The following is a 25,034-nucleotide window of genomic DNA, read 5'->3' on the forward strand; positions in this document are numbered from 1 at the left end:
CTCAGTCTACCCTCTGTGGGTGGAGGACGCAGACGAAGAATACACCCACACTAAAAGGGGTGACCAAGGGATGATCGAATTAGAACCATGAGACTACTAGTAATGAGTACCACCACATGGGGAACACCATGGGTCGCTTTTACTTGCGCATAGTACCACTATGTTAGGTACAAAATACGTTTGTGATTAGTAGCAACAGAGTGCACTGTGGGCTTGTACAATACCTGTGAATAGTACCACTACATGAGCGACACCATGGTTCTGGCTTGCCTGTGATTAGTACCCACTATATGAGGACCACCACAGGATAGTACGAGTCGCTGTGGTTAGTACACTTATGTGATGAACACCATAGGTTTGCATTGTCTGTAAATGGTGCCACAATGTGCAAAACACCGTAGGTCTGTGTTACATGTGCAAATTTCATTACCTGTGGGTAGTACCATAATGTGTGGAATACCGCGAGTCTACACTACTTTTAATTAGTACCACAACATGATAAATACCATGGTTCTACTTTCCAAGCAATAAGTACCATTATGAGGAGCCAATGACTTGGATTTTGGACCCCTTTAGACTATAAGCATTATCAATTCAGTATTGTGCTATAGAAGCGGTCCCTTGGTCAGTAAAACTATTGATTTACATCAGTTTCTGCGAATGTGAGGCATTGCGGGTCGGATCCACTGATTGTTTTAAATTCATACCCATCCATTCATTCTTCATCCTCGCATTTTGAATTCTGGTCAGTTGAGGATTTTGGACTTTTAATTTGTCATTACATTTCGTCTCATTTCATCCCATTAGGGGCCGATGACCTAGATGTTAGGCCCTGTTAAACAACAAGCATCATCATCGGACATCACAGAGATCAGGCTACGTACATTAATTTCATGTAACTGATGACTGTGTCACTATAAAACCTTACCTGAAATTGGTTTTACAAATACAATAAAAGAAACTTTTTTTTAGTTCCAAAGCATTGCATTAGATTATGCTATCATTTTCTGTGTGTAGGAAGCTCACAAATATCTGTATTGCTTTATACACTTGTTTTTATAAGTTATTTGAATATTGGAATTGATATCTTGTATCTTATGATTTCAGGTGATAGTTGTGCAAGAAATCTCTGAGAGTGAAACAGACTATTTCATGGGTGAGCGTGGCAACCAGAAAGGAAAAGTACCGAAAGCATTTCTTGAAATACTTACCTATTGAAGTGCAATTGCTCACATCAATCATATTCGATATCTCTCTCTTACACACTCCTAAGTTTTCTGCAAGAAACAATTTTCTGTCTTAATCAGCTGTCTCTAGTCTGATTGGTCAAAGCTCTTAGACTGTATGTTGGTTCGCTCTCTTGAATAGTTTCTTCAAGGATATGTAAAATACTTAAGGGAACCAGGTAAATCATAAAAAATAAAAGTTAATAGTGCTGATGAGTTCTCAGCTTTCTGCAGCAGTGAAGTTTTTAAATGAAAATTAGTTTAGACACGAAGTCATTCCATGATATGTACAATTTTGGAATACTATATTGGTATAGGAAATAAAGTTTGTAATATACAATTCATACATAATACTGTAGTTACTGATGGAGTAATGAATTGTATCTTTGCTCTTCAGTGTGTAGTGACTAGGGCTGACATGTTGTATATTTGTAAAGTAAGATTGGATTAGTTACGTGTAATGGTGAAGGACTGTGGTCAAACCATTACTTGGCATATGTCAATTTGCCATCAAGTAACATTGAATGTTTTAGTTTTGTTGTATGTTTGCAGGCATGAACTGAGTGATGAATATTTCAGCTAACTTTAGTAGTTAAGTGTAAAATGATGATGGTCTGACTTCTGGCTGTAAATATGGAAAACACTAAGCAATAATTAATTCAATTATATGCAGAATTTTCATTATTAAACCACTATGTATATGCCTTATGACAAAGTAGCCTACACTAATGGAAGAATTGGAATGTATCAAGAGAATTGGTCAGAAGAATGCAAATCTTAGCCTGATTCTCGAACTGTGAGAATGTTTACTTGCTTGTAGGAAACAAGTTAACAGAAAAAAAATGCCTTTGCGTTGGAATGATGTGCATAAATTGTTCATTTCTTTCCTCAAGAGAGTCTCTCACAGATATTTATATTTCAGTATATCAGACTTTAAAATCTTTTAAATAAAGTGTAGTAGTTTTCACTTTTTTCTTTTTCTAACATGATACTCTTTCATTAAGAAAGTAAGTTTCTTAGCCTAAAACTATTCTTTACTTTCAGTTATTGTTAAAATTGTAATGGAGGAAAGTAATCTTTATTTTTAGGACTTGTTTTTATACAAATGGTTGTTCATGAAAATATATTTTATATAGCTATGATGTTCATAATCTGTCTGTACATATTTACTTGATGTAGGACATCTACCTATTTGTTTAAGAATATTTATCCTGTTCATTTCTCTATGTCCTGATTATATGTTTGCTTGTTTCTATCAGGGCAATTTTCCTTTCCTAAACTGGCATGAATTTGACCCTAATTTTAGCAGTTGTGTGAAGCATAATGTGTTATTTTCTTTTTCTTATGTATGGTATAGTCCACAGTTTAGCTATGAAGAAATTTAAAGCAGAATGGGGTATCTGCTGATTAGCAACATTTCACAAGGATTGTACTTGTCTAGCTTATCATATCAATGGCTTACTTCTAATACTACATAATCAACTATGTGGCAAGAATGAGTGTGTTTGAGGGTGTAATTAACATTACGTGTCAAGATGATATACAGAAAGTCTTAACCTAAGAAAAATTAACTTTAATGGGATTGATAATGATATCTACCAGTATAATTCAAATAACAAATGATTTTACTACAAGTTTCATTCTTCTAACATTTACCTGCAAAATATTGTTAATATTTCCAATTTAATGGAGAAAATTCTAATATTAAATATGTTCCAATGTAGAAATTAAATTTAATACCAGTATAATAAAACTATCACTCAAGTGTAAGTTATGTATGAATAAAAACATTTTTCCTTCTCCTGTAAAGTAGGGTGTGATTGACTTCCATGGTGTTAGAAGTAGGCCACCGATATACTAGATGTAGATAGTGTTCAGTCCTGCTCAGAATGCCTCAATGGTGCTCACTTGATGTATAACATGCTTCAGATACATTCAGCTCATTGGCATAGTAAAGCATAGGTAAACAGTACAGTTTGTTACAGTCCAGTGCCATTTTATTTAAAAAATATGTTCAAAATATCCATGTTTTGTTTTGCACTAAGTTGTGTATGTGTCATAATGCTTTATTGTATCCTTGACAACATGACGGGCATGACACTTTCGCTTGCTACCCTAATCTTTCCAACGAGATCATCTCTGATATCAGGTACTATTGCATAAATTATGTCACGCATGAAGTCCCACAACTTTTCTCTATTCACTAACAGCATGTGCACCAACTCATCGTTATTATAATGCCCCTGCTCCATTCAGGAGCAAACAGCATGCAACCAGAATATACTGATTCTTTACTGTGAACAAAGTGAAGTCAAACACCCCCTCCCTGCAGCATTTTATTGTACCACAGCACAAGAAAAGCAGACAGGTTGTGGACACCAGAAGTTTTGACTGAAAATCTACTTCTCCGAGCACCTGTTACTTTATGTAATCCAACTTGCTGAGCTGTATGTATCTGAAGTACATCTAGTGAAGCTACGTAATAGCTCTCTTTGTTTACCATTATAACTTTAACAGAAAGGATTCTTTATTTGGCATAACCTAAATACAATTTTTTGTGTATTTCTTGTTAACTAGTATGGTATAGATTTAAGACTACATGAAACTGTATACCAAATTGGTTTGTTAAATCATTTTATATATATATTTTTTGCTATATTGAATGTTAAACTTTTTAAAACCTTATTTTTCATTCTCCATTCTTATTTTTCAAAAGAAAAAAATATCCATTATTTCTTCAAAACAAACCCTCAATGCTTTCATGCATAGTGCAGTTGGTAGTGCTCATATCATTTTGACTTAATACACATTTTAGCATAGAATGAAGTGAATGAAGATATATATTGGTATCATTCCTGTCTAGAGCCTATGGTGAACATCACTAAAATGGTATGCGAAAAGAAAACTGAATTGATTGCCAAACAAAATACATATCTTACAAGAATCACTGTGGACAGAATGAAATGGTATATGATAAATCTTCATCAGATAGCAAGACTCGTCTTTACTTGGCTGTAAACAACAATTTTGACTTCTGACTAGCACTATTTCTCGACTGTGGTAATTTGGTCAGGAAAGCCTGGCAATATGGTCCGATTTTGTTATGCTGACCATGTGTCACTCCAGTGTCTGCAGGCTGAGCAGCAGTCATTTTGGGACGCCCAATATGGGCTGTTGTCACAAAGTTTTTTGTTTTTTTTCCTTGCTATATGCTAAGTTAGCTCTTTTTGGGGGTGGTGTGGTCGAGGAATATAGGTCCGTTCTCATATTAAACTCCATTCATCATAAATTTCCGTATTCTGTTAATCTGAGAGCTGAGCATTCCTGAAAAACTGTAAACATTTTGTCATAGTTCAGGTAAAATAACTGATAGGTTATCTTTTGTTCATGGTTGTCTGTAACCTGGATATAGACTGGCAGAAAATTTAAGCCATTTGATTTACTCAATCACCCTAAAGGATTCCTTTGACTTAATTACAGCAAATGGCCAATGAACTGCTTTCAAATTAAAAGTTAACCCTAGAACTCCTAACGGGAGTTTTTCAGACTCTCCTCATCATATTTTGTACTGTTTACTCTATCCTTTTCTTTTCAGGACCTTGTATCTATGCTCATGAATACAACAAAAATTTTGTAATATAATGGCTTTGTTCATTATTTTTTGTTTAGTCATTCTTCATTATTATGCGCTTTATTTTCACATTGTTACGCTGACACCTAGGCTGAGTCTAATAGACTCGCAAGTATTGTCTGGCCCATCTAGAATATATCGGCAGTATTCTGTTGGATGTTCTGTTGCAACAATGTGCTAGTTTCTATTGTAACAGTGTCCAAGTAATAACTGGCTCTTACACGTAACCGTTCATTCAAAATGAGCAAGAGGAAGCTGACAGAATCTGAAATCGGTGGATTTTAGATAGTGAGAATGATTCCAGTCAAGGTGTTTTCAGTAAAGATGAATCAGACTATATACCAGAAAGTGATGAAAATGGCAGTGAGGAGGAGGACCATATCAGTGTAGTGAGTGAAATAACCGATGTGAGTGTAGTTGTTGATACTGATAGTACACATCAATCAACAAACAGTGTATATATGGGGGGGGGGGAAGGCTTTGTTTGGAATGTGCACCCTCCAGAACAAAGCAAGGCAAGGAAGCATTCATTCATATCCTAAAGGCAAGGCCTTGTCGCTGCAACCACATTTGTCTCTCATCTGCTGAGCGTTTCAGATCAACATATTTTTTCAAATTCAGCCTGTCCATCACGGAATCCAGATACTTCTTCCTCGGTCTTCCTCTTCCCTTCTTACCCAGAACTTTTCCTTCCATCAGAGTCGTGAGGAATGTGTTATGTTGAAGTGTGTGGCCAAGGAATTTGGTTTTCCTCTTTTCTACAGTGCAGTGAAGCATAACATCCTCAAATCTGAGGCTAGAGTTATCAAGCTGCCAAGGTGTGGACCACCAGTGTTTCTTGCAACAGTGAGTCGTCAGAGATTTGAGGAACTGTTGATGTAATGTTTTTGCATTTTCATGACAAGTCTACAAGAAGTGAAAGAAGAAAGGACAAATTTGCTGCTTTTAGGGACATATAGGAAGCCATAAATCACAATCTTGGGAAATATTACCTTCCAGGTGAAAATCTTAGTGGATGAACAGTTAGTTCCATTCAGAGGACATAGTGGATTTCGGCTATATATGAGCTCAATCCCGATTAAATATGGAATCAACTTTTTTGTATTTATGACTAAAGATTTATATCCACTGAGAGAATTGCTATTCTTGGGAAAAGAAGGGGACAAGAGAAGTGCAAATTTTGGTTTCAGTGTTTTCTCACAATTTAGTTCAGACTTTTTTTGGAAGTCGCAGGAATATTACAATGGATAAATTTTTTACATCAATGGATTTGGCAGATAATTTACTCCACAATAGTCTAACAATTGTGGGTACCATTAGGCAGAACAAGGCCTTCATACCTAAAGAATGTTTGCCAAAAAAGATGCAGCAGAAAATAAGTTCCATGTTTGGATTCACTAATAATCATTCTTTGGTATCATATCTACCTAAGAATGGAAAATGCATTATACTTCTTTCAACAATGCTTCACACAATAATTTCATTATTTAAGATGAATAGCCTTACACGATTCTGTACTATAATGAGACTAAAGGGGGCGTGAACTCGCTTGATCAGATGTCGCATACATACACGTGCAAGCAAAAGACCCAAAGTGGCCTCTCACATTGTTTATGAATGATATTGATGTGTATGGAATTGCAGTATATGTACTTTTCTTGGAGAAAAATCCCACCTTGAATATCAAGAAAAAGAAATGTAGACGCCTGGTATTTCTTGCTGAGCTAGTGGATAATTTGATGGAACCCTGTATCAGCAGACACCCGAAGTTAGGACTCCGTAAATCTGCAATTCATTGCATTCAAAGTATTGCAAATGACACTCAAAGTTCAGTTTATATGATGGCAACAGACGCAAAGAAGAAACGATGCTACGTTTGTGATCACAAGAAAGGAAAAATGCAGAAAACAGTATGTTGCAAATGTGGACGAAATGTATGTGGTGAACATTCTGAGTCTACCACAGAATGTGTCAATGGCATCCAATAATACCTTTTTCTTTCCCCTGAGATTTTCTCAATTATGGTGTAAATTCATAAGATTTTGTCATTCCACTTCTGTACTTCAACACTGATAATGCTAACATAGGTTGAATTTGAACAAATTCTGTATTTTATAGAAATCTTAGTTATGATACTGTATGAGCAGTATAACTGAATTTTACTCATCTTAAAACAGTAAGAGTCCGAGAGACTCCTCTTGGGAGTTACTGTTCATAAAATAGCTTAGGAGTTCTAGCGTTAAGTTTGAACTCTCATCATCTGTGGATCCTTCCAGTAGGCTGGTTAGAATTTTTCTTAACGATACGCCTCCCTCTGTTCCCGTCTTTGTTAACTACTTCTCTCAAATGTTGGGGCTTTACCTTAATTAAGGCCACGGCCACTTCCCAATTTAGCCCTTCCCCATCCTTGCATTGCCGGAAACCTTCAGCGTGTTAACGTGATATTAAAACTATTAGCACGTAAAAGACTTCTCATAACATGTTTTAATGTGTCTCCCATGTTTTGTTACATCATCTTTAATTTGTTTCAGCGACCTCCATCTAGGATGTCAAACTGATCTTTTTTCCAGACACCACCCTCTCTAAGCCCTGTGGTAATCTACACCTCTTGCATTCACCTTGCATGTCTTTTCTGATGTAATAATTCCTGAGTTTGTCCCTTCTAGTCATGTGCATAGCTGATGTTAGATACTTCTCATATGCCTGTAATTTACTGATGTCTCTTGTTTTTAATTCTGATTTTAAAAATCATAAGATCTGTTATTATTATTATTATTATATATATATATATTCGTTTACGGCCATTAGAGACCACGTTAGATAACAATTACATGTTTCTGGAAGCCTTCCTCACAGCCCAGAACTTCAGCATCCTCTCTCTGGCAGCCTGTCTTCTTTCGTCCGTCCACCCACGGTTAAGTTTTGGTTCGTCATGGAATCCCTGAAATCTGTCGATCACTGACCTAAACTTTGTTCGGTTTGAGATGTCTTCCGAATTTAGTCCCACCTGTCTGAGATCCTTTCTCACCTCCCTGAACCATTTGTCCGACACTTTAGGTCTGCTGTCTAGTATTGTGAAAATCCTTTTCGTTAGTCTCTTCTCATCCATTCTAAATAAATGCCCATAGAATTTAAGTCTCCGTTTTCTCATGCACTCAGTTAGCCTTTCATTGTCTCGGTAAAGTTCTTCCCTTCCTCGCAGCCTATACTGTCCATCCACAATCTTTGGACCCATTATTTTGCGAAGGATCTTTCTTTCAAATTTCTCAGCTTCTCTCAGTCCCGCTTTTCCTGTCATTTGGAGGCACTCGCTAGCATACAGACATTCCGTTTTAATCACTGTATTGTAGTGCCTTAGTTTAGCTCGTCTGGAGATGGTTTTCTTCTTGTATATAGGATATGTCCTACGAAAAGCCGCAGCCATTTTCTCCCGTCTGGTGTTGTTTGCTTCTCTTTCATTTGTTTTCAATTGCACTATTTCACCCAAATACTTAAAGCTATCAACTCTTTCTATTTTACCGTGTTCTGTCTTCAGGTACCGAGGGGCTGTTTTGATGTTTGTTATATATTTAGTTTTTTCGAAAGAAATCTGTAGTCCTGCTTTTTCTGCTTGTAGTTTTAGTACATTCAGCTGTTCTATTGCTGTGTCAGTATTCCTAGATAGCAGCGCAACGTCATCAGCAAAGGCAAGGCAATTAATCATGACACCACTTTTTGACCCTCCAATGTATACTTGGTTAAGTATTATTATTATTATTATTATTATTATTATTATTATTATTATTATTATTATTATTATTATTATTATTATTATTATTATTATTATTATTCTAAAATCTGTTAGAACATGATAGAGAAAATGGTTTGTTTGTTAAATTACCTCTTGTACTATGGTCAAAGAAACATCTGCCACCTAATTTCATTGCCAAGTTACATATGAATGTTTTTCACCATATGTGTAACACAAGCCAGCATCAATGAAGAAAGTGAGTTTCCTAGATGAAACAGCTCCTCTAATGTCTACCTTGTATTCACAGATATAATATAGGGAGTAAGGATAATTTAATAGCCTCTTCATCCTCTGTAACTGAGTGACTTGCTAACATGAAATTTATGTTCTGTAGTAACTCTCAGTTTATGATGAACACCATAGCAAGAGAAAATGTGATTGGAGAGGTGCAGTCATCTCCAGATGTGAATCAAATAATTGTAGAAACTCTTACCAAGTTGTGACATACAATGATTTACTGGGTGATCTTTATAATAAATTAATGATGACAATTTAGTGAAGTCAGCAGTGCTCCAGAAGAGAACAGTTGTATTGTATTCTTATGACACTATCCAAATTATATAGACATTTTACTCAATCACACAATCTAGTAAATGCTTCAATTGTAGTAACCTAAAATTCCTTTGTTGCTTGCTGGTATCAATTTAGTTTAGTAGTAGTGTAATTACTGAAATCATCAAAATAATTTTCAGCATGTAAATCTTTTGCACTGTTCTTTCATTTGTTTAATTCTTTTTACATTCTCCCAGGATTTTATTCATTTCATTATCTTGCTAATCAGTACCATTGTACCTATGACAATGGATGCAGCTTAATGTCCCTGAATATGTAACATCTGTAAATGTTAGATGAGCAGCATTGTTTTTATTAAAGTCATAAGTGTTGTTAACATACACTTGATTTTGTCCTAGTTAGGGAAATTTCTCAAGTGGCATATGCAATTTATGTCAGCAGTTATCTTCCTCCTGATGATTTCTTGTGGTAGAAATTAGTATTGTTACAGGTAGTGCAATTGCTCTCATTAACATCAGTGTTGTTCTTAGATTGTTTATAATTTATATTCTGAAGACTGAACCTTGATATAAATACTGTCATATTCCAATATCTTTTATCTGGAAACCAACCAATTTAATTCTTACCGTACCAAATGTAAGAAATATCTTGCTTGTATATCTGCTGAGTTTTTATCCACAACTTATAAAAAAGTTACCATTTTGCTGGAAACACAGAAAAGGTTCAGGGATTTTAAAAATACAGATCAGAAACAACTCTATTATAATTACTTTAACATATATGATGCATAACATATATATTGCAGCCAGTAGCCACAGTCATAATAACTTCTATAATAAAAATGAATATCAAATTATATTAGAATGAGTATCACAGAAGGGATTTGAGGAAATCTGTCTCCCTTCTACTTTATCCAATATCAAGTAATATATAGAAAAGTAGGAAGATGAATAGGAAGACACATTAGGGTACATGCAATGACAAGTCGGCATTGGAATATGGAGCAGTCATAGGATATAAACTTCATGGTTTTGATCCATATTGAATTGTGATCACAATAATAACTAAACTTGTGTCATAATGGTACATCTTTTCAATACTATGTTATGCAATGTTGACATTACATTTGTAATCTAGAAACTAGTTTCGGCCTTGGCTGGCCATCATCAGCCTTAATGCAAAACTGTACAAACACATCTAATAACTAAAACAAATGTGCAAACACACACAAATGATATTAAAAAGTGTTGAAAACATCTGGGATGGACTATATGCACAACATGTAAAATATGACAAAATTAAATCAGGCTCTAAAATTCTTAGATGTGTTACATCATGTTAAAATGTTCCATTAGTCTTGTTGTTAAAATATCATGAAAATGCTTAAAAGTTCCTCTGTTGGACATTGTCAATGGTTGAATCAAGGACGGCACACAAAGATGTGGTTAAATGACAGGCACATTCTTAATTTGCAGCTAGGAATGCAGATGTCTTCCATAATGCCAAATACATAAACAAATTCAATCGTTTTTCAAAATCAGGAGTATACAGGATTATTTACAACAGTTGTAATTCTTCTTACGTTGGATAGACTGGGAGGAGCTTTAATATAAGGTACCCAGAACATGTTAATGCCCTGAAGTCCAATAAATTTTCAGCTGTGGGACAGCATATGCATAACCATGATCACAAATGCACAGATATAAATCAAGGTATGAAAATGCTCAAAATCATCAACAAAGGACCCCTCCTTAACATTATAGAAAGCTGCTTCATACATATAGATCAGTATTTTAACCCAAATTATAATCTTAATGACATTTCAGAAAAGCCCAGTATCCTGTTTGACCTAATTCCAATGTTTAGAAACGTCAAACCAAGAATTAATAATTCAGTTTTTCATACTATTCAAAGCATCTTTCCTCAGCAGCCATCTGTTTTTCCACATCCTTCAGCCCTGCCTTAATCCCCTCCTTATCCTCTCAGCCCTTTCCCTTCCCCACCCTCTCTCTTTGAATTTCACAACCGTTAGTACAAGGCACACAACAGTAGGTCATGCACCACATACCGCAACGAAAGGTACTGTAACATATCGCCATATGCCACATATTATTATGAGTAACACACAGGGTTCATTAAAAAATGGATTATTGCATGTAGGAGGAAAATGGCTGTTAGGAAGCTATACTGCACCTAGTTAGAGTGAAGTCGGTACCAAGCCATGGATAGACGGACATTTTTCGACGTGTAGGCGCGGAGGTTCTGTCCGCTGGTTAACTTTTTCAACCAACCACGTGCTGGAGTGGGGAGAACCGAGCTTCCAGAGCTGGCAAACTGCAAGCGAAATGGAGACAACTTGACCCAACCTGGTATAATATTTCATTGGAATCCGTCGGATAATATCCGTCACGGAGCCATATTCCACAGTTTATTCGTATGGAGAAAACGAGACTTGAATTGTCATAATGTCAGTGAATAATAACATTGTATAATTATGCCTGTTTCATGTGTATTACGTTCAAACCGATAGCCTGGTTTGAACCTGTTTTGGTTGTGGGACCGGAAGGCGAGGATTTACGAGGCGAAGTTCTTTGGCAGGACGGAGGAAGGTGGTTGAAAAAGAACTTGGAAAGGGTAAGCCGCGCCATGTTAGAAGCTCAGTTTGTTTTAATTATGGTGTTTTAATTCATGTAAAAACAATGATCTGATCAGTTACCTCTGCCTAAAACATTCGTAATGAGTAGACACCAAGGTGCGGGCTGGTGATAAAGGCTCTGAGTTGCTAATCTTTGACTGTGAGTGATCCATTCGTTATTTGCGATTAATCTCACGCATGTGCATTACTTTATTAGCAGTAAACGTTCCGGGTCGCGCGTGCGGTTCGCGGGTATGGCGAGTGCGTTTCGTAATTAATTTTGCCGCCGTGAAAGACTGATATCTGCCCGGGCTTTGTGCCCTTAATTTAATGGTGCATAATTTGAACTATAAATTGTCACGCAGGTTGTAGCTAATCGCAGCCTATCATTAAGGGCGGAATCTATGTGCACGAGCACTACTAAGCGGTGAAGAAGACGAGTTCCAGTACGACCACATTGCAGGGGGTTCCGGCACTTTCAGGACAATCATGGCCGCCATTGGATTCCAAAGGATGATGCTTCAAATCCAGGAGACCGCTGCTATGTCAGGCTAAGGCCTGGATGACAATAGCGGTCATGTGAGCGCCGCTGGTGGTACCTGTCGTCAAAGCTAAGTTTTCTAATGTCCTTTAGCATGCTGTAGTAATCAAAGATACACTAGGCAGATTAGACTTTTCATGTAAATAATTTTTAATTCATTTTTGAATGTCAGCCTGTGGAGGCTTTTGTTTACTTAAATTTTTATTAACGTAAATATGTTCAGAGCTAAGTGCATGATATAGCTTGGGACGTTTGCATTTAAGTTAGATAGATGGGTTTAAAGGGATGAGATAGCGTAGATACAGGTGTGTTGTAGTTTAGTTTTATATTTATTTTTGTCTTTCAATTGTGGGCTTCACGTTATTTCATTTGTGGTAGAGAATTGATATCTAGAGTCCTCACACGGCCATGAAGCTATTTGCCTCTAATGTCGCGCGGGTACGAGCTTGGGTTTACAGAATTAGAACAGGGGCTTTTCCTTGGTTTTATTATCGGTGCATGCGGCATGTTTTTTTTTTTTTAGACGCCCCCAATGTGATGCGCAGCAGAGTTGTGATCAACGTTGATTGAATTAAGATCTTTTAATATGCAGGGAAAGCAGATTCTTGGGACCATTTAGGGTCGAACCTACGGTATATGTGGTATGAGGCTAGAGATGCCCATGTAATGATAAATGAATGGCCTAATCTAGGAGAGATAACCTAGGGAATGTAGCGGAGTGGCCAGAGGCGCCTTTTGGAGTTGGTTACGTTAAGGGTCGAACCCTAGATACGTCGAGTCAGAGGCCAGTGGAGCCCGTGAGGGCTCATGAAGCCAAATATGTTGGTGATAGGCAGGAAGCCGTATCTATTTGCTGGAATCGAATCAGTATGTGCGAAATACCCAGTTCTTATTGGTGCCACTTGAAAGCGAGAGCTGGGCTTTATAATTCTGAATGAGTTTCGTCTCGAGTGTGCAGAGATTTCTGCCTGCCAGGGCTAAGTTTTGCTTGTGCTAGCCAGCGTTAGATAAAGAGGGGTCCAGCTGAGGCGTGGTCACCCTGTCAAGGACAATGTTATGTGCGAGACCGCTAGTTCCAAGAATCATGCAGCCCCTTGCTAGCCAGCATCGGTGGTTTTTGTCTGTAACAGCTGCATGTATGAAACCTGCCCGCGAAGAAACTGAGAGTGGAATACGGAAGTATTTGTCCCGGGCTCGGCGCAACATGACAACGCCCACCTATCGGAATATTTATCCCGATAGATTTACCATGCAGTGCATACTTTTATTTATTCACAGGTATCTGGAGTGTGTGATTTTATATTTCTGTTTGTCTATTGTTTTATGCCATGTGTCGAAGTGTTGTATATATAACCAACGTTGATTAATATTTTTTTTTATTTAGCTCGTAAGCTAAATTTCTGGTCGACGGTCTTTTGAACCGGTCTAATTTGCATATGGCTCGGGACCATATTTAGAATCTGTGGTTTTGGATTGGGGTGTAATGCGATGCCTGAACCAGACATGTTTGTTGTTTTTTTTTTTAATCCGAATTGGTCTGTTTCGGAGTGTGTATATATCGCGTTTAATTTGCCTATGAGTGTATTATTTGATAATATGGCATCATTGAAACAGTTTATATATTGCAGCCCTCGGGCACGGGCTTAGAAAACTTGGCCGCGGCGACAAACCATTTGAATGTAACATCATCGAAGTATTCAGTTTTCCTTTTTTTTTAAATTACTTTTGTTTGATCATTATCAGGCGATACCCGAATTTTTAACATCAATAATTTCAATACGGAACAATGAAATTTTTATCTTTAAACCCGAATTTTATGTTACTTGTGTTAATATTTTGATGTATGGTCGCTCGTAGCGCGACACATTTTTCTTTCTGTTTGATCCTTTAGAGGTCGTCTTTTCAATTTTCATTTTTAAAATCTAGTTTGAGTTTAGTGTGATTGACATTTATGTTTTAGCCGAATAAATCCATCTCATCCCTTATATGTTGCGTTCTTATTCACTAAATAATGTAATCGTAACGCCTGTCCATATACTTTTCCAGTATATTTATGTTTGAGATTTTTTTTCTTGTAGCCTATTTTACCGAACGTACCACGCGCATCTTACCGCTGAGTTTAGCCCCATTTTCGGACAGGATACGGTTCAGTACGTTTCGTATAACCTGTACCATTTGATTAGCACTTCCTGTCCTTCATTTCATTAATTTTGTCTATAATTTATTCAGGTTAACTTCATGGACACCGCATTGAATTGCGTATGTCTACCAGCTGCAGTCCAAGAATGTGCCTGTTATTTAACCATATTTTTGTGTGCCATCCTTGATTCAACCAGTGGCAATGTTCAACAGAGGAACTTTTCAGCATTTTCATGATATTTTAACAACAAGCACTAATGGAACACTTTATCATGATGCAATGTATCTAAGAATTTTAGAATCTGATTTAATTTCATCATATTTCAAATTTTGTACTCATAGTTCATCCCAGAAGTTTTTAACACTTTTTAATGTCATTTGTGTGTGTTTGTACATTCATTTTAGTTATTAGATGTTTTTGTACAGTTTTGCATTAAGGCTGATGATGGCCAGTCAAGGCCGAAACCAGTTCCTAGATTAGAAATGTAAACATTGCATAATATAGTATTGAAAAGGTGGACCGTTGCTACATAAGTTTAGCTATTATATGGAGCAGTAGAAAAGGAGACAAACATTAAAAAACAAAAAGATGACAATCTCTAAATCTTCATATACTGCCGTCTTCAAATAAACAGGTTCTCTCATCATCAGTATCTATTCTTCTACATACATTTCTTCTCGGCTCCTGACCAGCTTGTTGCTGATTCTCAGCTCCATCAGAAGGGCAGGCTTAAACATTCATTGAAGGGCCTTCTTGACAGACCTTTAGTTTTGATCTGGGAAGTGCAGGATAAGGAGAAAGTCTGATAAACACAGGAAAAGTGAAGAGACAGAAAGATAAAGATGAATAAGGTGTTAAAAGACTAGGAACACTGGACAAACACAAAGGATAAAGGAATCCAACAAATCAATATGTCATGGAAAGGCACAAAGATGGCCCCTCAGTTCGCATTTAAGCCCATCCTCTAGATGAAGGTGGGAAGAAGAAAAACGTTTCTCAGACTGAGAAGAATTTGGATTGATGAGGGAAGCCTGTCAATTTGAAGACGGTAGTATATGTAAATATGCAGATTGTCCTTGTCCTCTTATGTTTTCACGTTTGTCCTTGTCTCATTTTTATTGCTCCACATTACTTGAATTGTCACTTGTTTGTACCTTTCCATTACTTTTATCTAATATGAACTTCATATGTACTCTAAAGAAGCTGGGATTCAACTGTGCAAGATTGATATGCACCTCCCTGAGCTGTAGAAGCATCTGTATACTTTTGTACTGGACAGTATGAACCAGCAATGATGACTCAGACTAGAACCAAAGTTTTTTTTTCCTTGGTGTACTTTTTGTATTATCAATTATAAATGCAATCTTTTCACATTTCTTTATTTCACAACCACGTGGACTAACATAATCCTATCCTCTTTGATGTGATTACCTGTATCTTGTCTTCCCTCTGGTATCTTCCTCCCTGCTGGGCGAGTTGACCGTGCAGTTAGGGGCGCCCAGCTGAGAAGTTTCATCCAGGAGATAGTGGATTCGAATCCGACTGTCGGCAGCCCTGAAGATGGCTTTCTGCGGTTTCCCATTTTCACACCAGGCAAATGCTGGGGCTGCACCTTAATTAAGGCCATAGCTGCTTCCTTCCCACTCCCAGGGCTTTCCTATCCCATCGTTGCCATAAGACCTATCTGTTTTAGTGCAACGTAAAGCAAATTAGAAGGAAAAAAAAAAAGTATCTTCCTTTCTACTTGTCCTTCAACACTTGTATTTACTGAGAATTATTTTTAGCTATATGTAGCTGTTTTAAACAGTGGTAAATAGATAACCCTTGAATATCATGCATGTTTATTTACTACACTTGCAGTTACTTTAATGGATATAACATTGTTCAAGCTGTGTTTGTGCTGTAAAAGCTCTAAATTGATTTTTGTAAGAAAATTATTATTTTTTAAATTTCTGTGCAAATTAATTGTGAACAATGACTGAACAAACGTTTAGCAATCTGCAACGAGAAAACCGTCCTCAATTTGCAGTTATCTTCAGTCTGTGATAAGGACACATGGTAAATGGTAATTAACTTATTTTTTAAATACATATTCTGATAAGCTATTCTGAGAAGAAAGAAAGAAAGAAAGAAAAGTAGTAGTTAAGGATAACAATTTCTGTGTAGTTATTATTGGAGGTAATTTAGCTTAAATTGAAAAGACTGCAATCTGTCTGTCTGTTCATATATTGATTTCACATCGTAATTGTTCTTGGAGGGAAGTGACAATGGTAATATTAGAGTTCATTATATTAAACAGTGAAACTATCATGATTAATTTTTGTCTATGATGTAATCCTGATGGGTTATTTGAAATATTACCTACTTGGATTCTTTCATCTCCTGTTATAATGTACCAGTACAATTCTATGGATATACTATATACAGAAAGTCATAAGCTTTCATACATTAGCCAGGCAGACCTTTACAACCAAATTCCCATCAACAGTTGTGTTGTTTTCAAAGAAAGAAAAAATAAACTAGTAAGTGACATTCATAGTTGCAGCTCTCTTTTCATTCATGGTTCGTTTTAAAATCAACATAATCTGTAGTGTGTCCTTTTTGATTAGTTTTTCTTGGAGAAATGTTGGTATGGTCTTTGTGATAGATGTACCTTGCAAAGGTTTGTATCACGTTTTGTATAACAGAGTGCATTTGAATTAATCACAAGTTCTATCTATATATATAAAATAGAGTTTTGTCTGTACGTTGTTCAGAATTTAAAATTTAAAAAGAATGGTCTTTCTGTATTGGTCCACGGTAACAAGGAAATGCACTTTTTATTTTTCCCTCATTTCTGTCTGTCTTTATGTGTACGCACATCACGAGAAAATGGCTTAAGAGAATTTAATGAAAATTGGTATATGAAGTCGGGGAATAAGTCTCTACAATCTAGGCCATAAATAATGTTATTCACGCTGAGTGAAATGGTAGTTCAGGCGAAGGCCTAAAATGTAATTCTAAAATATTTGTTATTAGTGGTCCTGTCGATAAATACTACGTAACTAAGGTGTATTAAATTTCTGATCATTTATGTCTTGTACAGTTTCGCCATACCGGCTATAATAACCAAGATATTAATGATTTACACTTTTGTTGTATAATCCATATCAACGTCGAGCTACGAGAAAACGGCTTGACAGAATTTAATAAAAATTGGTATGTAAAGTTGGGAATAAGGCACTACAGTCTAGGCTATAAATTGGGGGAAATGGTAGTTTAAGGGAAGGCGTAAAGTTTAATTCTCAGGTGAACTTAGATTTTTCTTGCTTAATGCATATCAACACCAAAACACAGTTAACAAGGAAATGTTGTCCATTCCTGTTAACTGGCATTGGTGGTGGTTTCTGTCATGATTGTCTTAAGGTTAAAATCCACGTGGTCATCAGCCCATATCGACAAGAGCAATTGTGAAGATCACTATCAAACTGAGAAAAAAATGTTGTGAAGGAATGATCGCTTGAAGAATAAGACCAGAGAAATTCATGAAGGGAGGAAGGACTCCCTTTATATTGGATGCCCTGATATCAGAGTCGGAAGAAGACTAAATGTGAAAGCCAATAAAATTGGGCAACAATAACATTAAAATGTCTATTGTTTGTTGTGATGTGCTTTGCCTCTTCTGCTGCTGCTCATATCCTATAGATATTATTGCTGCGGGCCGCATGAGCGAAGGGAGTTAGGTACCAGAGTAGAACGACCTGCCTAAATATTAGTGGGAAGTAACTGGGGAGTTACGTAACTTTCTTTTTATAGCATGGCATTCCTCTGGTTCATATATAGTCTGATAATTACTGGTATTTGACACACTGGTTCATCACAGTATTTCAGCTATTCTGTCTGTGCTATGTTATATGTTATAGTTACAGGTATTGGGAGGTTGCTCACTTAACGGATAGCAGTGGAGCAGTGTTCAGCGCTGTTTGTGGCTGGATCCTTCTAGTTTTGAAACTTGGCACAGTTTGAACTGCAGCATAGTACACTGCTGTTCGTGAAAAGTGACAAACTGTGCCGTTTTCAACTTGATCGAGTATTCCATACAAGAGCATTGCTATTAACCACGACATTCCAGTCGGTTAATGTTGTATGCTAACAAGAATACTAACGTCATTGTCTTACTTTTGCTGGAATTAGCCTTGGTGTATTGTCTTCTTTTGTTCTCTTCAGTTCTCTTGACTCTCTTAAGTATTATCTTTACGCCATTATAATGACAAATGTCCAACTCAGTTGTGACGGGCAGCAGGCAAGAGGGCATGCCAATACAATGAAAACTCCCTAATGCGGTCTTCACATGAGAAATGATGTATGGCGTCCTTCCCGTCGTGTTTCTCCGGTAAAACTAATAGCTATGTAATGTAATAAAATATTATTCACAATGTGTACACTACTTCATTTAGAATTCTGTATACAGTATAGGATTCCGTAGCGAAGCATGGGTACATCAGCTGGTCAGGAATAAGATTATGATCTTAAAGTTTACTTCAGTTCTTGTTTTGCCCATCTCAGTGGCATAATTTTCATTAACTTTGAGTCCATTAGAAGTTAGAAAAACTGTTCTGGCTTACTCAATTGCCAGGCGCCAAGTTACTTCTTACTAGCGGCATTCCCATTTTGACTATTTTGACCGAGCTCGATAGCTGCAGCCGCTTAAGTGCGGCTAGTATCCAGTATTCGGGAGATAGTAGGTTCGAACCCCACTGTCGGCAGCCCTGAAAATGGTTTTCCGTGGTTTCCCATTTTCACACCAGGCAAATGCTGGGGCTGTACCTTAATTAAAGCCACGGCCGCTTCCTTCCCACTCCTAGCCCTTTCCTGTCCCATCGTCGCCGTAAGACCTATCTGTGTCGGTGTGACGTAAAACAACTAACAAAAAAAAAATTGATTATTTTGTGTTACGAACAAGCTGAACAATGTTCATTCTTTCTTTCAAACATTACAGTAGTGCCCACCATGGGACCTAATACTGGAATAAACAGAGAGATACAAAAATATGTTTGTTAGTAATAAAGACGTAGATCAGTCATTGAAAACTGGTAGACATATATCAGGAACAGGTCAGGTGGAACATCCCCCTTTTTAACTTGGATATTATATTAATTAACAAATAGTGATTTATACATAGTGTAATATGAACTTAACACCTTAACCAAGGAGAAATTTCAACTAGTTGAGCATTGTTTGAATGAGGTCTCATAAAATCACAACAGAGATGGTCTCCTTTCCTGCTTGCTTTCTTCTTTCTCTCAATAGCTGGACAATGAAAATCATTTGTAATTACTTTGCATCATTCAGTTCTCTACTTATCATGGATTGGTCTTCAAAATTAGTAGTTTCACGTGTTATATTTATTAATACAGTGTTTTGCACCATTTCTTTACTGTCTGAATTTTACAAAGTTGTATTTGGCTTTGATTTTCATAAATTCTGTTAAAAATGTTGGTAAATGGTGCTGTACTTCTTCAGGGCTGTGATACTCTGTTTTCTCTCCAAGTCTCCGGTAAGTGAATCATCTGAAACTGTTGTAATTATTTTATGCTTTATAGTTAAGTTCATTCTAATGGGTACTAAGACTGAATTTCTAGTAAATTGTGAAAAGAGTTTGTAATACAACATGTAACATGATCACAGTAGACTTCAATGGAGAAACTGAACTGACAGTGATTGATTTATTACTACTCAAGGACCTATTATTATTATTATTATTATTATTATTATTATTATTATTATTATTATTATTATTATTATTATACACACTGAATTTTCAACCTATTTCATTTACTTGTTCCTAGCTAGTTAAATAATATATAACTTTAATAATATATAAGTTCAAAATTGCCAGGCTGAGTTGCTTAGGTGGTAGAGCGCTGGCCTTCTGAGTCCGATGGTGTCTGAAGGTGCTGAACTACGTCAGCCTCGTGTCAGTAGATTTAACATATTTTTAAGTCCATGATTAGTTTGTATTTACCATCTAGACACACACAGTCAAGTTGCTATAATGCTTTTTACTAGTAAGCAAGGTACATTGTCATGCTTGAGAGATCACTGTATTTATTGTAGTCTTACCAGTATTGAAAATAGTAAAATGTATGGTATAATTAATACTATAAAGAAAGGCTTCAAACCTAGAACAAAGTTCATGAAGGATCATAAGGGGAACTTAATAACTGAACAGAATAACCTGCTGTCTCATTGCAAGGAATATTTTGACAATTTATTAAACTGCCCTGATCCAGAATCATTAGTTGTGAAACCACAGTGTCATTCTAAGTATGATTTGATTCCGGAGCCTATTTATGAGGAGGTAAAAAGTAAAAGTAAACTCGTGTCCTCATCCTGAGGTGATGCAGCTCTTTTCAGGCACACCCCCATTGGGGGTGAGCTGCATGTACCATTTCAATCACATACTAGCCCTCCTTCCATTCTTAAATTTCTGGTAGTACCGGGAATCGAACCCGGACCCCCGAGGACAGTAGCTAATCACACTAACCATTACGCTACAGAGGCGGACGTGAGGAGGTAGTAAACAGTATTAACCATCTGAAAAATAATAAAGCTTTGGGTAATAACATCCCAGCTGAACTAATCAAATCTGGAGGAGAAGTACAATACAAATATATATTCCAATTTATCCTAAGGATTTGGCAGGAAGAAGTTATGCCTAGAGTGGAAAGAATCTCTCATAGTGCCAATACATAAAAAAGGAGGCAAAGAAAATATTCAGTATTACCGTGGGATATCTCTTGTTAATACATCTTGTAAAATTTTATCTTTTATTCTTCTGAATCACATGAAACCATATACAGAGAACATCATTGTTGATTACCAAAATGGATTTTGTAGCAATAGATCCACGACTGATAACACATTGCAATCAAAATAACAAGTGAGAACGTGTGGGAATATAATCAAAGTATTCACTATTTTTCATTGCTTTCCTGAAAGCATAAGACTCGATTCATAGACAATCTGTAGAATGTCGTGACAGAATTTGGCTTCCCTTTTAAACTCATAAACCTGTGTAGACTGCGTATGGATGACAATACAAGTAGAATTCTCCTGAATGAGAAAAGATCTGACCCTTTCCAAAACAACTGGTTTAAGACAAGGCGATGCTTTATCTTTTCAATATTGCTCTTCAAAAAGTTATTAGATCACTGAAATTAGTTCCGGCGGGAATATATCTTGGACAGTATCATAAAGTGCTTGCATACGCAGATGATACTGTACTTGTAGCAAGAAATGAGATTGAAATATGGAAATAATTGTTCATTGAACTTGAGGAGACAGCATTAAAATTAGGCCTGAGAATTAACTCCCAAAAGACTCGATACATGATAATAAAGAGGAATATTGACATGAATGAGAACCGGTCACCTCTGATTATTGGTAAACATACTTTTGAACGAGTTGAGCTTTTCAGATTGCTAGAAGTTATTATTAGCAAACAGAATCAAAGAGAATTGGAAATCAAAGTTAGAATACAGAATGCTAACAAGGTGTACTACTCTCTACAGATTCTATTGGGATCAAAATTGTTATCTTAAAACAATTAAGTTTATTAAAATGGTCAACCTATTGGATACAATACACTCTTAAGCATATTTACAACTTATACACGACACTCAAATTCGGACATGTTTCATCCTAGTTGTGGGCATCTTCAGCCTAATTTTCCTCCTCAAAATCAAATGTTACTGCGATCCCGATATTCGCAAATTGAACCATCTTAATAGCTAAAATAGTACGAGTTAAAAATACAATGTGTCAGTCTCATTACTGACAGGTGAACAATTATTTAATAGAGTTCTTGAAGCAGTCTTAAAATTAATTCATTAAAAATATCTGATGTTGGCACCTATTAAAATTATCATGAGATTAGGTACCCTCCGTCTTATAAATCGATGTTTAACAAATAATGATACATTAACACTTGATACAAAATAAACACCACATTAGGACAATGTATACAGAGATTTAAGATAAAAGTCATCTGGATGTTAATTAAAATGTTTGTTGTCTGATAACATCTATCGATAGTATTCAAAAGGATATTCGACAAAACCTTTTGATGTTTCTAAAATCTTAGTCCTATTCTTTCTAAGTAAAGTCTTCTTTACAAAAGGTACTTTAACACATTGTGAAATCAAAATAACTGTGAGTTATACTGTAGCCAAGCACTAGGTTCATGCTTATTTAAAAATGATCTATAGTTGTCAGGCGACCTAATTTATATGCTGTAATGTTTTGGAGAATGAGATAATAAAGGTAGTTAGATCAACGATAATTCCAAAGTGCTAGAAGCATGTTATCTGCCACAATCCTGAAAGATAGAAGAATGATGTCCACTGAGAAAATAAAGTTGTTAGAATGTCTGTAACAAAATTGAAAAAAGATGTCTTAGAGATAATGCGTGTTATTGATAGCATGAAGTGCTAAGTTATTGAGTTTTTTTGCTTACCTCCTTGTGTTTTATGTGGCAAGATCATATCGCTCATGTCGCCAGCTCGACTGTTAGCTACTGCTCTCGTACTTCGCGTGTTGTAGCAGCGTGACATCTTAAGTGAAGGGAGAGTAGGTGAAGGAGGGATGGGAGGAGTGTTACGTATCTGATTGGTCAGTGGGGGTGTGTTGTAGGGTGTGACTGCGGTGAAGTTATGTTATTGGAAACTGTAGGAGTATTTGAGGGGGGAAGTTTAAAGATATTCTTAAACATGCTATCTTTATATTTAATAATTGCAGTAATTTAGGTTAAGCTTCGTAAGTGAGATTCTTAGTATCTGAAACGTCATTTAAATTACGGTCTCTATTAAAGAACTGATCTAAAAAATATAAATATTCTCATATTCATTCATTAACCTTCCTTCGTTCAACTTCTTGAGGATCGTAAGATCTTGATTTATGGTTGTAAACTGATGGCCTGTAACTCTCATGGATGCTCATCGCAGAAAATTTATTATGGTTTACTCGCATTATAATGCTCCTGGTATCTAGTGTGGAAGCTACAACCCGTAGTGACCTATATGTAAACAAAAACATTGTGCACATGTTTGTCTGTAAATTCCCGAACTTGTGAAGGGATCGTTATTATTGTTTACAATGTTATGATTGAAAAATTTACTGTAATTACTATTTTGAGTTTTGTATGTTGTTTTAATATTTTGTTTTTATTGCATATGAAAGTTGTGTAATTAGACTTATGTGGTTTGTCTGGGGTGAGATTTGTCAATGACTTTGCTTTCACTTTACTAATGATCCTGTTAATCATTACTGTGTTATAACCATTAACTTTGGCTAAAATTCTAATGTATTTTAATCCATTCTTTCGACTTTTCTGGTGATAAGGGAATCCTGAATGCGCGATAGACTATAAGCTGTAATGTGCGGCCTGTTTTCATGATGTCGGGTGCAGCGAATCATTTTTAATTGTTATGAATGAATTAGTAGGCTTTCTGCAGATTTCAAAATTGAAAGAATTTTTTGAGCATGTTATAGTTACGTCTAAGGAGTTCAATGAACTGTTAATATCGTCGTCTTTTGTAAATTTTATACTATTATCAAGGGTATTGAGGAATTCTAAGATTCTATCACTATTGTTTATTTCGTTATCGATAATAACAAACGTCTTGATTGATAAATTTCATTTTGTTCCGTATTGATAGTCACCAAATGTCATGAAAGAAAGAAAAGTTCCACCTGATCAATACTTACTTATTATAACATGTATAATAGGACCGGTTTCGACCTCTTACAAAGTCATCTTCAGCTGTATTAGAATCTTATATTATTTGCATCTTTGTATTTACGTCCAAGCACATCTTGTTATGTTTGTTAATGTTTTAATGTGTAATTTATTTTAATGGACAATTTTCATATCAACTAATGTAATACGAACTATAAAAACAACGCAAGAACATACTGTTACCTGTTGCTTTAGACTGTCAACAGTGCATCCAAGCACATTTTACCATGTCTGCTAATGCTTCATTGTGCTTATGTAATTTATTATTTTAGTGGACAATCAACACATAATTTCATATTAACTAACGTAATTACTGTTAATACGAACGCAATATTAACCACCTTATAAGTGACAATTAAGCTTATCTCACACATGACTAAGCATTTATATGTTAATGGAACTCCTTTTAACTGACAAGGCAAACGCCTATTGTAACTATCACAAAACATACTCATTATGCATAAAGATTAAGATAGAAGACGAACTCATTCAATTATTCTTGTCAATAATTAGACATGTATATATTGTCATATTTTATTATGTATTAAGAGCATTTTAATTTGTTTATATAATTTTAGCTAACCTGTAAAATTAGAAATTCTTAGCAAAGCATAAGCATAACCGCCATAATGTTGTCAAACTCAGAATCTGTTATAAAGTTCTTAAATAGTGAGGCATAATACAAAGATGCCAATAATATAAGATTCTAATACAGCTGAAGATGACTTTGTAAGAGGTCGAAACTGGTCCTATTATAAATGTAATAATAAATAAGTATTG

At 35.9% G+C, this 25,034-nt stretch overlaps 1 protein-coding gene across 1 annotated transcript in view; it reads left to right on the forward strand.

Moving 5' to 3' along the window:
- EndoB (endophilin-B) overlaps positions 1-3,889 on the forward strand; it is a 243,010-nt gene extending 239,121 nt beyond the window's left edge. The window contains exon 8 of the mRNA XM_067145790.2: positions 1,108-3,889. Within this exon, the coding sequence (XP_067001891.1) occupies positions 1,108-1,218 (111 nt within the window). The 3' untranslated portion in view covers positions 1,219-3,889. The remainder of the gene's footprint in view (positions 1-1,107) is intronic.
- The last annotated feature ends 21,145 nt before the right edge of the window (positions 3,890-25,034 follow it).

Source organism: Anabrus simplex, chromosome 4, assembly GCF_040414725.1.
Source record: "Anabrus simplex isolate iqAnaSimp1 chromosome 4, ASM4041472v1, whole genome shotgun sequence".
Classification (NCBI taxonomy): Eukaryota; Metazoa; Arthropoda; class Insecta; order Orthoptera; family Tettigoniidae; genus Anabrus; species Anabrus simplex.